At 38.6% G+C, this 16,009-nt stretch overlaps 1 protein-coding gene across 1 annotated transcript in view; it reads left to right on the forward strand.

Moving 5' to 3' along the window:
- The window catches only part of LOC105448422 (patronin), a 48,204-nt gene that overhangs the window by 10,780 nt on the left and 21,415 nt on the right, over positions 1-16,009 (forward strand). Inside the window, exon 2 of the mRNA XM_011686952.1 lies at positions 15,260-15,355. Coding sequence (XP_011685254.1) covers positions 15,260-15,355 — 96 coding nt within the window. The remainder of the gene's footprint in view (positions 1-15,259; positions 15,356-16,009) is intronic.

The raw sequence follows: 16,009 nt of genomic DNA on the forward strand, positions 1-16,009 counted from the left end.
TGTGTGCCTTGTCGACTATATATATATATATATATATATACTGGTCTTTATTTGTGCATCCAGACAGTATCGACATTGAATAATCACTTTCACATTTAGCAGCGTCGTCGATGGAAGAGATACCTCGCACCTAAACGCGAAGTGGCTTTAACGAGTTTCGTGGGACGAGATGCGCTCTCGCAGCCCGCGATCGTCGCACGAGTTTATCGTCGACGATACCCACGACGACTCTCGGGAATGACTTCTGCTTATTGCGAGACGTAGGCGTTTCCCATGAGCGTTACCACGCTTCTCCGTAATTAGCCGCATGAATCAAAACGTTATACGGGCTTTTACGACGAAAGGTTGGGTCCTCTCGCTATCGCTCTCTTCATTAATAGATTCGCAGGTGCGTAAAAGTGAAACTAAGGTCGATCTCTTGAGCGCTATAAATCCTTGCGTCGGCAAAGTATAAGTGTCTATAGGCTCTCAAAGGAAGAGGAGAATTAAATCTTTTAATTGATTTAAACGTAAAATATTTAATTCAAGAACGACATTAAATTTAGTAGTATTGCAACTTTAATTTTATATTCTTTAGTTTTATAACTTTAATAATATTTGTGGTAATTTTTTTAACTGATTTTCTCCCGGCTGCGCCAAATATAGCGTCGCCTCAAAACTCGAGAGGTTCGTCAAATTAACGAAGCTTAGTCACTAATCTGACATTACTCTTCTACCACGCCGTTTTCGCTTCTAATGTATTATAGTCGAAACTATACTCTCATGACGCGTACTGTTGATGAACGAACGGTTACGTAATACCGTTAATTACGTATTGCTCATTAATTATTTCCATGCATGAAATCGACGAGACCCGCGCGCGAGGCGAGGTAAAAAAACCCGCCGCAGCTAAGTCTTGATAGAATGATCGTGACCGTGGCGACTCCCGCCTTTTCCGCGTCGGAGGGGAAGGCGAGGAGGAAGGGGGAGGAAGGGAGGAAGAAACGGATCGGTCGAAACGGTAACTCTTCCCTGCTCTCTCTCTAAGTCGGCCTTCCACGGCCAAACCAAATCGGCCATCACCGGGAATTCAGGCCGATCGGTATCCGACGATGACGATTAACGACGCGCGCGAGGCATGATCGCCCCGACGGGGATTTTTCTCCTCGGCGGGCGAGCGTGTGGTGGCCGTGGCGAGGAAAAACGGACTGTCGATGCGCGGAAATCATCAGCTGGAAATTTTTAATGCAGCGCGCACGCGTTTAACGAAGTCCATCCGTAATTTGCTGCGTTAATTACGGACGAAAATGATGATTATATAAGTACGTCGCGGTACAGTTAACCCAAGCGGGATAGCAACCGTATATGTACACACACGCAGCCCCGGCGATACATCGCGATGCGGTAATACGTATTGCCGAGCGAGGAAAAGAGAAGAAAATGAGTCACTCGTTGCCCGGTATATCTAAATAGCCCCTCTTTTGTTTCGCGTATATGCGCACCGAGGTCGTATATTGAATAATACAACAGTATACGTTGTGTTCAGCGGTTCTATAAATTTAAACCGCTCTGACAAATCCGGCGATTCGTCTCAAATAATTTTTTTTTCTATATATAATTATAATTTTTTCTATTCCGCATGTTTTCACGTAGAGTTTCTCTCGTGTCACCGATTCCTCAGCTTCGTCAAATAAGTGTGTCTCTTGTACCAACAATCCGGAGTGGTACAGAATGTACCGTAATCCGTCCTTGGCCACCGATTGCTCGCAACTGACAAAAAAGCGCATTCCAGCTATCGGCGTATCGATGCACCGGCCGGCCGTTCGCCTCGAGCGCGTTTCCTTGGGTTGTGCAACGTCGGCGCTCGGGCGACCGCACGTTGCTGCACGTCGGTCGGGCCCGAGGCGGTTAACGTGACCATCGGCGCGTGGACCGCGATCCACATACGAAACAGTGCGAGGTTTTCTTTCCTTCGCCTCCCCTGCGAGGCGAACCGCGCGAAGCGGACGGGGACGGACAGTCCTTCCGCGGTCTTTCCTCGCGGCGTTTCGCACCGGGTAGAAAACTAGAAATAGAGTCGCGTAGAGGGTCTGGGATGTGCGAGGAGATATAATGGAGTAATACCGGATTAAAGGAACTTCGTGCGAGAGAGATAAGGCTCCACGATCTGAATGATCTGGATACCGCGGCTGTTTACGGTAAGAGCTCGCTTGTTGCGCGGTTACAAACATACGCACGGATATTGTGTGTGTATTTATGTGTGTGTAGTTCCGATCGGTGTTTCCAAATTTGGAGAGATTGGGGCACATCCTCCGTTTCACTGCACGACCCACATTTTATGTGTTTAATATATTTAATCCGAACCAGAAATGCATATGAAAACTCAAGGCAGGGGATTATAATTATTTTATAATTAATTTTTTTTATTACAATTTTATATAACTTTCTTTTTCTCAATATTAAATATAACGATTATTATAAGCATAAAATAAAATGAGATTAAGGACAATGGAGGAAATATTAGAAATAAATCTAAGAAGAATTTTAACCTATCAGAAATCGTGTATTTCACAGTACACAGTTTTTGATAGTTTCTTGAAATTCTTATATTTATTCCTATTCCTAATATTCCATTGTGTTCACGACTTCTAAGAATTTCTTATATACTACATTCGTAAGAATCGTAAAATATTTTAATCGTGCATCGAAATCATTAATGCATTGGTCTAACGACTTATCTCTCGAATTTACATAAAAGAGTTACTCTCAATATTTCCGACGTTACTCACGAATCTTGTTGCACGCCGGCAGACAATGCAGCTAAATCGCGTTACGCGGTACAATCGAACGATCCCTTGCGACGATGTCGACGATGTTTCCAACCTGTTTTGCTGTCATCATCGATTACATCGGACAAGTCCCACAATGTCGAGAATAATTAATATTCAACAGCCGTGGTCTCTCCTGACTCGCACAGTTATTTTTCTTTCTCCCCGGTAACACGTTGTACCACGCTATACGTAAAAGAAACGGCCAACGTGACTCGCAGGGCGATTTTTTGACAGGCTCGTTCCAGCTATCGATTTTGGCAGCAATACGGGTCCCGTATGCAAATTGCGAATCGTGTTTCACGTTGACGTCCGCGAGTTGGAGGCTCGTTCGGCGATAAGAAGAGCTCGTCATCCCTTCTCGATTCATCTCTCGACTTGCGATTAAAATTTGACTCGCGCGTCTTTCTCAAATAATCGCGAATGCTATACAAAACTGATTTATGAAATCCCCTCTCGTGAAAAATCCGAGGATATATTCACGCACAGATACTGACAATGCAAGGTTACAAGTGTGTTGTTTCCAATTTTCGAACACGTACGAATACCTAAATCGAATTTAAATGTCGATGCACGATATTACCGAAGCGCGAGCGAGAGTCACTGACTATTTGCTGGAATTTTTCATAGACTAAATCGAACTTTTATTACAAAGAGTCAACAAGATAGTAAATATTTTAGACTCTGCGGGGACCAAGATAATATATGGATACTTGTATATAGCAAAAGAGAGAAAATAAATTTTTATTTATTTTTCATCGACGAAATTCAAATTATATGCAGTAGAAAAACAGACGGCGGGTCGTAGTTTGTGAATGGCTCGAATACCGAAAATAGTGGCGATAGTGCGTTGAATCGCGCAAGAGTCACCCGCGTAATGGCATGCGATCACAGGCTGGTAATGAAAATTAATCTTAATTAAGATTATTATGCAATAACGCTGGGAATACGCGACGTCACCGCGACGGATCGATACGCGAACGTAGGTCGCGATCGCTGTACGTTGCATATCGGCTGTGCATGTAACTGACCTGCGCCAATATCGCGGTGATACGAGCGTTCGGTGTGACACACGGGTTTGGTTTTCTCGCTCCTACGGAGTTATTACTCGCCGTCCCGGCCAGTCGCTGATTGACAAACGGTTGACTTTGATCCTTTCAACCTTGAATCCTTCATCGCGAGGTGAATGTTATTCCTTATGTACACGTGTAGCGCCGGTACACATTTCTCCGAGGCATTTCTTCCACGTCACGTATTTACGTGCCCACGTAACCGTTCCCAGACGAACGCCCCGGGAGGGATTTCGAGAGAATTTCACCGACTATCAATCTACCTATCCGGACGATTTGCGGAGCGATTTGTACGGACACTTAACGTGCATTCGCGATGCGGTTGAGTAGCGCGGTACGTGAGCGGCGGAAAGAAAAACAGTGACCGCGAGTGATGCGTAGCTCTTTTTTAATCTTGCAGTTCTCACCAATTGTTTCCAAAAGCTGCTACCTCGAGCCATTGTTCGCAAAATATTTCATTAACACTTACACACGAGGTATATAACAGAATTAATACTCGACATAAACTGCGCGAATTTAAATTTTTACGACGTCAATTGTTTCCTTCTATTTCATAAAATAGTCTCACGTTTTTCGTGTCTGCAGCAGTTTGAGAATCAGGTGTAGTTGATATCCGCAGTTGTTTATATCTGTCGCATATGTTCCATTTTTCGTTTCTAACATCGACCTTGCTCCAACTGCTGCTGCTGCTGCTACGAGTTAGAATGCGACTGGGTTTCCTGTTCCGATCATTTGTCACATTTATTTCTTTTTTGTCGGAAGAGCGTCAGTGCGATGCATTTTTTTCAATAAATACAAGTTTCGACATTTGTGAAATGACCAGTGAAAACGGTGACAATGTTTTTTTACTCGAACTTTCGATAATTTTTTTTTTCACGCGGAATTTAAATTATCTCGATTTTGCTGTGACAGATAATTTTAATTTTTTCTGAATTTATCCATAAACCATCATATTATATGATTGTTTTAAATTTTGAGACAAATGTAAATCGTATCTCGGATATTATTTAGTTTCGAGATATGGAGCGTGATTTCACTAGACGTGATTAAACTACGAAGCGACTTGCCTGCATGCAGCCTGGTGGGAATTTATTGGCACGGTTGCTAGGGCTACTCGATGCGGAATCACGTTTTCATAACAGGCAGACAGACGCAGGTGGAAACGGGTCAGGCCGAGAGTAAGTTATCGCACCTGCATGAACAATCGAACCATTGACTAGTCGATGGCTCGCTTAATGGCAGGGCAGGAAGTGAAAGCGCGTCCCTCGCAAATCGTTTAATTTACATTTAATTGCCGTAGCAATTTGATATTCAATTTAAAGAATGTAATTTAAAGAATTGCACTACTCACTTTTGTTAGACGATATATAAAATTGTTCATCTCGTTTTTTTTCGTTTTGAAAGAAAATAGATCTGATTTGAGAGAAGTATCGTTTATCTTAAGAATTGCTATTATATTCACATATCTAAAAAACGTCTTCCATCCTAGAAACTCTCCGGCTTCCTCCTGCTGATGGAGCTTCATACCTCCGGGTTAACGTTATCAGCTTTCGCACGATTGTCCGCCCGCCGCGTTCGATTTTCTCACCGAGCTCTCACGGGCCGATCCGCCGATAATTCATCCCAGCATGCGAGGAGAGGCGAGAGATCATGTCGGGGAAGGCAAAGAGCAACCGCCGCCTCTTTCGATCAAATAGACACACAGCGCGATATCCAATATCTAGATACCAGAAAAATTCGGTGGCTTCAGGCCTCCAAGTTCTTATCGGTGATAAAACAGCTTTCATTGCTTCTTTTAGTGAAAGTTACTACCGTGGCTAAGAACCGCAATTTGTTGAAAAATAATTTAATAATTTTTAATAATTTTGTAATTGTGTTAAAAATAATAATTCAAAGAATAATCTGAAACAATTGTTACATGACATGCAGTATAATATTCACAACTGAGAATAAAACAATTTTAATTATTTATACGCAGTTATATTTAAGTGCTGTTTTCTGTGTTCATAAAAAAAAAAGAGTCTGAAGCCGCTTTTACCGCATCAGTGATGTGTTTCATTTCGTGCAGTGTCTGGCTCCATTCTTCGCGAGACGTGAACGGCATGGCCGAACGAATTCTCGAAGGCGAAAAATCGATAGCGCCTGATTCAACATTACGTGACAACTTGGCGAAGCTAGAACAGTTTTCGCAGAATTCTATATGCGATAAATGAATACAATAAACTTCTTTTTTGGATACGAAATATGGTCTTCAACCAACACATAAATCCGTTATTTCATACCGTGACCCGTTATCATCGATAGAGGATTTCGAGCGAGATAGTATAAGCGTAAATCAAATTTACCTTAAAAGTCAATGAATTGCTTACATTTGGAAAGTAATATTGAAGCACAACTACTGTGTTTTATTAAAATATTAATGTTATGCTTAGATTAAAACGTAGCTCACTTATTTGTTGGCATGAGAATTTAAAAATATTTTAGTATTTATTATAATATAATAATAAAATATAGTAGTTTTTGAAGTCAATATGTTTAAATTCTGATTAATAAATAATTTCATAATCAAGCGATCTAAATTTTCATTTTCGGGAAAAAGTGTTTGCAAATTCAACGTAGATGTCATTCCCATTTTTTACACATTTTTGCGGATGACCTAAGACCAGACAGGAGATTTACTTTGGCTTGAAGTTCTGCGCGAAAGAAAGTACAGACGTCGCCGTGGCAGGAAGTTGGAAATGGTTTGTTTGATTCCGGCGGGCACTTCGCAAGGAGCACAGCATCCGGCGCCGCGGTTCAAACCTATATCTTTCTTTGCCCAGTTCTTTCCTTCTAATGTTTCCCGGTAAATCCGCATCTACGAAAATCTGAACGTATGTACAAACAATTCGCGGATATCCTCTTTTGTCTCGATGTCAGATTGGTCGACGTCAGTCTCTTTTCTCCGTGCACTGATCGGATAAACGGATTTACAGTCATAAGATTTATACTTGATCGTAATAAAGGTCTATTTTTATATCCCTTACGACTGAATATCCTATTTTTTAAGTGACTTAAAATTTAGTTAAGTGATGAAAGTTACACAGATATAATCTACAAATTAGATTATAATTTATGAGTATAATTTAAGAACACTTATTCTTGTAACATTAAAGAAAGCATTTATTCTAAAGCTTCTAAAGGGAAATTACATAAAAAGTGAAATTAACTTCCTTGCCTGATTTTTTTTGTTTCGACATTAATCTATTTTTCATAAAAATCGCATCTTGCAGAATCAGAAGCATATTTTATGTGAGTTGCAATTTCCATTTAATATTCCACTCGGCGAACGTTTCTTGAAAGAATTATACGTCAGCGAAAGATTGTCTTCGAGGTTTCTACGTTTCTGACCAGGATCAATGTAAGTCAGAAATAAATCGTGAGTGGATACGAATAAAGAGGGAGCAAATGAGATAGAGAACTGTCCCTAGTTTCTCAATTCTTTAATACCTTTTCGCTGTTAAGCATTCGGGGAAATAAAAGGAATGCTTTCACTGAAGAATTTAGCAACCGTTCTAACTGGCTTTACCTGAATCTAAAATTTATATTAATCTATAATATTATATTTAAGATAAAGAATTCTCTAACTCGATTGCTTCTAATTTCAAACTGTGAATTAAATTTCTCCAGAAGACAAACGAAGTAATCAAACGGTTAATTTGATTAATTTAATGAGAAGAGTGTATTTGAAAATAATATATAATTTTTTATTATAAAAGTTAGATTATTTTCTGCACAAATGATTTCTGAATTTATCCGATCTTTTTCAAAACCTAATTCAGAAAGAGCTTATTTAGACAGAAGCACCGATCGAAAATATAGTAAATTATATGAGAAAAGAAATAAAATAAATGATTTAAATATATTGATTCTGCAGTGACGATAAAAAGGAACGTAAGGATAAATAGTTTTGCTCTACGACTTCGCAACTGTGGTTTCTCTTAATTTCTTAATTCATCTCTAGCATTTCTTCGCTTTGGTGCGAGAAGTTCATGTATTTTTTCGATGATATAGTCGAAGAGATGGTCATGCTTACCTCGAACAGGCGGCTTCTAAAGATGGAGACTTGAGAGAGATCCGTGGGCTTCTCGTAATAGCTCCGCGTCCATCTAGTTGCCTAGGCATCACCACCTTATATTCTACCGCTTGCAAACCTACTCGTAGCTGCAGGCGAACTGGATGGAAGTCATTCCAAGCTAGAAAGTGCGTGTCACTTTTTACGTGCTAATAAAAAACGCTGCATTATATAGTAGACGGTTTTTCATATTATAACACGATGTGTTTACGGTCTCTCGTGGAATGCGTCGAAACTCTTAAATTCCTGACTTTCGAGGAATTTGAAGAAGATCCTTAAAAAACGCAGTATATAAAAAAAGTTATTGTAAATTTAGGATTGCCACAAAACAAATCGAAAATTGGAAAAATTAGAGATTCGTAATGGACGTTTGATTACATTAAGACCTTTACCTTACATGCCGCGTCATCATTACATGAGCTTTAAATTGGTGTGTATCATTCTTTAATTTTGCATCAACCGACAAGGGATACCTGAACAGAACGTCGTCTTATCTGGAAGAAAGTCTACTTTGCGAGAGTTTATTTTTTCGCCAAAGCAACTTCTGTCCAAGTGACCCTAATACGGCACACCGGTACACGGCGCGGCATTCTGTCTGCGATTACAGCATATTTATTGCCTGTCTTTATTAAAATCTTTATTAAGTGTCACACATCGGCGACAATTTTCCCCGCGATAGGACTCGCTCCAATTAGTAGCCAACGGCTTCGCAATGACGATTGATATCGTTTTTAACTTCAATAAATGAATAAATTGAAATTTAACGATCTTTCATTTGACAATTTTTCCGTTCAAGCTTATCGTTTAAGATTAAAGCAATATTGTACGTTGTCATTTTAAAAATCTATTGTATTATGTTAATTTATTCTGTGGAGTATTACGTTGGATGTTCTTCAGCGTGAAGGTTACGCCATTGGTTCTAATCGCGAAACGCGACGCCGCGCCGCCGCCGGGCTCCATCGTCTTTCACTCGTGCTCGCTTCGCGGATACTGGCCTTATTGCCCGACCTGAACCGCGCCTAAGTGTGCGTTCACGTGCCTCTCAAATAGTCCAATAAATTCCGCGGGATATACACGCGGCCGAGAAATACCGTCGAAAGAAAGGCCGCTGCAGGTGGCTGCGAGTTAGACTACGGCGGCGAACACACGATAACTGAGCGAGTTCGATCGGGACTTTAACGCTTGTCGGCACGAGTAATCGCGCGCCGAACGTTTCTATTTCCGCAAGTAACGAGAACGAGGGAATCCATGGCACGTGGGAGAATTTATGAATCGTTGTGAATCCTCGCGAGGTTTTTTTTTCGTCGTCTTCTATGGAAACTCGGTCTTCTCGGAACGCTCGCTGCCTTGAAGAAAGAAATTATTGTAATTAAAAAGGAATACGATGTCTAAATAGCAATTAAAAGAACTCTGCTGTCTAAAACAAAAACATTGTTTAAAAATGTACGGCGCTACTGACTCGTATTTTTGTGATTCAATAGACTTGAATTATAAAGTTTTTTTTATAGAAATATTCTTATCTAAGAAATTGAATAACTCGACTGTAAGAGGAGATTTTATACATTTTACTTGGCAAGTAGCTTTGTTGTTACATATCGCAAAGGTTCGTGATATGCCGTATAGCTTACCATTTTGTATTCTACTCGGATTCTTATCTGTCATGCGACTGTATTCGCGCCTACTTTGCATTTCTCACGTATGACTGCGGGATGCGTATTTTTCTCGAGTGTGCGTGGGCAATGCCCATGGCCGAAATCCATATTAAAAACCTCTACCATAGATTTCACGTTGTGTTTCTGTGACGATTACATTCGCAGGTATTACAAATATAACGATAAAACTCTTGTATTTGGAGCGTATGTGGCATAATTCAATTTGTTTATTGCTAGAGAGAAAAAAAGATCTGTCAATATTGTATTTTAAATATACATTATAATAATCCAATATTGTGTAAATTTTACGTACATCGAAACTTCAAAACGAAACTGTTTAATTCAATCTGTGAACTCGATATGGAAAATGTTATTTGCATAGAAAAGAACTCGTTTTATTTTTAAATTTGAAATATTAATTGATCGTTATAATATATCTATATACGGACGTAAAAATGATCATAGAAACTTTCTACAGAGCATCATCTATGGATCGTCTATAAATTATGCTAACATTTAATTTGCGTGTCACGTATAAGCAATTAATCCTAAAAAGGCAAGCCGCGAGCGCGGTAGATGATTCAAGAGGGAACCGACTTGCTAACGAGCGGATACATACTGAAATACTTAGCCAACAAAGCTTAAACTTCCTGCTGCCTGATTATTAGACTGTGCATTATCTTTGCACGACGATTATTATCTTCTCGATCAACAGTATCGTCTCTACCGTTCTCGCTCGTCTTCCAAAAGCGGTTGCTATATTTTTATTTCATATATATATATAAAACTTTTACATCTGTTTTGTAGAGTATTATCGAATAATATCAGCAATTAAAAATAATTGCTACCACTTTATTTACATCTTGTTAAAAATTAAATCTTAAAATCAAGAGAAGATGTTAAATTTTTTAGCCTCGCTGAACTGATAGATTGCATAGATAGCACAACGAAAATGTAATTGTAGTACAAGTCTGACTTGAAAGTTATTGTTTAATATAATTATTTCTGTTTCTCTCGGAGGATTTAAACAGTCGGGGTGGAGCTTTGCAACGTGAGTCATTTACATAAATGAAAGCTGACGTTTTCGCGGCTGTCTTACTCGCGGTTTTTGTCTTGGAACAATGATCTGGATCGCGGTCGAATGCAGCCGGGACGACGGGATCTCGAACGGAGCTAATAAAGATCGATGACGCGGCTGATGGTCGTGGATCACCGATCCGAGACCGTCGTCTCCCCCACCCTTACGGTTAATCGGATCGATCGAATCTCTTGAATCGCCGCCTGTGTACGTAGCGCAGTACTCCGTGTCGTGTCATCACAACCAGTTGTTAGCGATGACACGGCTGCTTTTTATAGACGAACGTAAACGTCATGCACGCGCACGTGCGTGCGTGCGTTGCTTCGGTGAGTCGGTTCCTGCCAGACACGTGTGCTAGTTTACATACGCGAAGCGTATACAGGGTGGCCCTGAAGAGACGGCACTTTGAGCATTCAAGATCTTTTTCACCAATCTGGAGTCGGATCTATTATTAATAAAAATCGAGAGAGAGAGAGAGAGAGAAAGAGAGGAAGATTAATAGTTTCCGAGTCACGAGGAATTTGTAAAGCGCGAATTAATTTTTCGAGAACACGAATAAATAAGGAAACTTAATTAATTTTTATTAATTTTATAAGTAAATTTTAATGTTTCTCTTTTTCTAGAAAATTGTAGTAAAGAAGAGATAAAGGTAATCTCGAGTGCGTAGAAAAATTTTTTTTAAATTTAGATTAAACTAATTTTTTTGTTGGATAATCTCTACACCAATTGAAATAGTTTTGCCAGACACCTCGTATATTTGCATTACATGCAACATTTAATCAGGTTACACTCGTAATAAGGAGTAAATGCAACGCAGTAAACGTGATAGAAATGTGAGGCTTTACGATTTTGCCAGAGGATTTGCCGATCATGACGATATCGATTTCGAGCTGATCTCTTTGTCTCTTCGCAATTTACGCTCATGATACTAAATGGAAGGCATGTTAATAGCATGTAATTATATACTGCGATTCAATCAAACGATCGCGGAGATAGACAAAGAACGGAATAATCTTCGCGGTGTTGATCTACAAGGGATTATACGGGTCATTATTCCAATTGATCAATCAATCGACTATTATTCGATAGGATTATGTAACAAAAATTGAATTCCGTTAAATAACATCTTATACTATCGTTTAATAAAATAAATAATGACAGGGAATTAATTAAAGATTTAGTTTTATTTAATTCGCAGCAAAATAAACAAGAAATTTTTTTATTTTTATTTCTTTGACGAATGATTTATGTATATTTTTTAATTAGTTGTATAAGGAATATAACGTACTTTGTGTTGATAACAGACCCGACGTAAAAAAATTAACAAGTGTTTATAAAAATAACAAGCTACGTGGTTGTAAATTCCAAGGAAATAACTTTTTCTTGTTATTTCATTTTTAAATTGTTTTTTTATATATTATTTTGTTTGTCTCTATTACTACTTTTTTTATTTTTTATAAGTCGTTTTTATTTTCCTATTTGTATATTTGTAAAAGTGAAGCCGTTTTATGTCGAAATTTAGATACGTTTCGTGGAAATCATATTTGTGCTTGGATCGCATCGTCCTCGCTCTAGCCGGATATAAAATCATCGCAATCATTCCCTTATTTCAATTTCATGGCTCGGGGAACTCTAGCCGTCGCGACGCCGTGACATCTTTTCGGCGCGATTGACGTCAGAAACGCAGCTCGTTGCACATGAAAATTGATAGTTAAACATTTTCCGCGGGACTGTTACATGGCAACGAACCGCTCCCATGTGGACTGTAGATAATACGTTAAGATAACATTGTTACCCAGGTAGCAAACCGATAATCGATGCCCCGGTACGGTAACCTGCCACTTTTTTATTAAAGCAGATCGGTACAGCATGTCATGCAGTCGCGAGTTGCAGTCGCATGGCGAATATTAGTGATAATTTTTATCTTATGTGGTGGGCCATTTTTTCACGTGACATTTATTTTAAGACACAGACGCAACAAAAATGCATTTCAATAATTACATATAAAATTATGCAACAAGAATCCTGTACTTATTATAAGAATTAAAAACTAAAGAATAGATTTTTGCTGACGTTTGCAGATATTATACTTTCAGAATTGTATCATTTATTATCGACTTTTCAATATCTTCTTATTTTCCTGTTATTTCTACTCTTTCTCTCTCTGATCTGTGAAACGTCACATTGCAGAATTTCCTTCATTTATTACCAAATCCCGTCAAGCGGTAAAATTAATTAAAAACACGTTTACGTTTTTTTAATGTTGAAAAATCACTTGTTAAGTTAATACGGGAAAGAGAATTGAAACAAGTAAAACCTAGTTGGGAAGCATTTTGCGACGCTAAAACTTGAATGAGATCCCCAATGTACACCGTCGTCGACGTTATCAATCTGGCCGTGGTGAATGATTACCGCAGCGAAGCGCGTTTTTTTTTTTACAGAGGAGAGCGTTGGAAACTTCCTCGTGCCACTTTAATCTTCGTAACACACGACATGACCTCATACGACGGCCACTCCCATCCTCCCTAGCCCTCCAGGTTTCGCTCTCTTCCTCCCTCTTTCTTTCGTTCCCGTTCGGTGCCACTCGACAAATTGATTAGGCGTGCAATTTCGCGTGCCAGGTTGCCGCCCGTCCAGGAAAGTTCCCCGCGAGGAATTTAGAAGCTCGCGCGGGACACGCCACGACCCGTGGCACGACCGCGTTGACTTTGACTGTTCTATTTTCGACACTTGTCCCTGTGTAAAGTACCCTTTTAGAAAAACTCATAGCGACAAGACGGAAGTCACCGCTCAAATGAATATGAAATCCGGCAAGCAATTTTAAAGTAAATATTTCTCTTTAAGTTATTGTTGTTGCAAATTGCGATCTGAAAGTCAATTTTGAGTAGAAGAGATGTAACTCGCCTGAAATTTCAAGCTCGATGCTGACGTGACGTGAAAGTTCTATAAAAGTCTTTTAGAAGTCGGAAATATTAGTACCATTTTTGGCTTTCCTTCTCATCGAAGCGTATATTATGGGAAGTAAAACACACGCGAGGGAGATAATTAAGTCTCGAGCCAGCGAGATCGACAAAATCAATGTGAAATCTGAAAACACGGTGAGATAAGAATAATGTAGATTTCACAATGATGTATACGGCATACTTTTTTTCACGTGTCTGAGCGAAGTAATGCGGCAGCTCGGTGCATTCCGCGTGATTATAAATACGAACGATAGGACTTCAACTTCAACTTCGTCCCATTACAGTATGACACTAGTAATTTCTTGCTCTAACGATCTGTTGTCGAATTAATTAAATGGAGAGAGAAGCACTTTTGCGAAACAACATAAATCTTTAGTAATTATAGAGAAAGAGGGAAATAGGGTTTGTGTTAGAAGAATAAAGATAGAGATGATTCGAACTAAAGAAGCCCGATATAAGCTGCAAATAATGAGAAATGTACGTGCATATTTAAGAATTTATATCAAGGATCTATATTAAAAATTTTTTAATCTCTACGGATTAGAACTTTCAACGTTAACGGTCTTTAAACTGAAGAATCTACTGTTCAGTGGATGTAATTAAATTAGCCTTCGCGATACCACGAATTTATGAAGACTATAATATATGAAAGCAGGCCCTTATAAAGCGAAAATCTCTTTAATAAAAGAATGATAAGAATTTATGGGACTAGAAGTTCATCCAGATGGGACTAGTAGTTCAGATAGAAGATATCGACCTTGGAAATGAGTCTCTCTGCTGATTTATTTCACTGATATTTAAACTGAAATCTTCTCGATAATTGATATCTTATAGAATTCGTACAATAGAAATTTTTCCAAAGAACTATCTTTTTCTAAAAAAAGAAATCGGATTACTTTGTAGTCCCTCGGCTTACAATCCGGGATGTCGAGAACCAACTCGAGTGGCAACTCGTGAAGCGGCTTATCTTATTGCTGGGTGAAAGGCACGGGTGCGAATGGAAGCGAGAATGGGGTGCGAAGATACGGTCGTGATCGATAACCGATCGCCACTTATAATTTATGAATATACACTTCTCAAATGTACGGACTTTTAAATCGACTTCGAATCAATGGCAAAAATGTAAATTTATATAATTTTGCAACGAATAAAATAATCGTATAGCGATTTGCGAGAATTTTAAAGCCTAAAATCTCTGCTTTTAAATTTCGTTAAACTTTTTTCTCGAAACTCTGCTTCAAGTGACGCCATCTCCAAGTCGTGCAAAATTGACAAAAAGATTTTAATATTGAAATTATGCACGAAGTTGAAAAAGAATTGTTTTCAACTTTGCTTGAGATTTTCTGAAAATTTAAATTTTTTTTAAACGCTTAATTTAAAAAATTAAATGGCCCTTTAATTTTAATGTCAAGTATGTCTGTAATATTATAAAAAATATACATTGATTACTACTGAAGAGAATAAAGAAACAACAACTTGATCAGAAAATTAGTTAAACTATCAATCTTATTATTAAACCGATATGTCAAATATATTTCCTCTTGTATTTTCTATTCTTTCTTCTTTTTGTTTCAGGCCAAACAACGTGCCTCCGTAAAATGGCTCCTGTCGAAGGCATACAACAATCGAGTGCCAGAAAAACTCCGCGACCCTTATTATCGTGATCATGAGGTAAACTTCTGGTTCAACGATGTTAATGAATTCGTCTCTTGCGACTCTTTAAGACTCGTCTCTTTAAGACTTAAAAGTTTCACAAAGGTGCACTTTCATTAATATTAATAGAATTTCGTATTGTGCACGTGCGTATAATTGAAAATAACTTTTGAGTTAATAAATTCTCAATAGAAAAAACTTTCTAATATCTACAATTTTAAGAGATTTTTTTAGTCATGCATATCCGCGAGAAAATGAATTTTTTCTCACAGTCAGAAGAAAAGATCTATTTTCTTACAGACAAATTATTTTTTTTTACGCGTATTGATTTTTTTACAATTGCTATTGCCATTCCTTTCTTTCATATATGACAATATTGACATATTTTTTCCCACGAAATGTCATCGGCTTCGCTAGTGTCCTGGAAAACTCTCCTTTGTAGCACACGTCATTATTTCTCGTGACGGAGAAAACGGATCTTCTTCGTCGTGAAAGGCGGTGCTGCAAAATTATTGAAGTATCCATGCAGTCAGCGATGCTAATAATGCTTTATGCGAGCACAATATCGCGCCGAACTACGATGAGAACGAACGAAAGTCGTGTTACAAATTACGTTGCCAATAGTTTACTTTATAGCTACTCCGGAAGCTCACGGAGAAAATATAGCTGGCA

Source organism: Wasmannia auropunctata, unplaced genomic scaffold (genome assembly GCF_000956235.1).
Source record: "Wasmannia auropunctata unplaced genomic scaffold, wasmannia.A_1.0 LD336116.1, whole genome shotgun sequence".
Classification (NCBI taxonomy): Eukaryota; Metazoa; Arthropoda; class Insecta; order Hymenoptera; family Formicidae; genus Wasmannia; species Wasmannia auropunctata.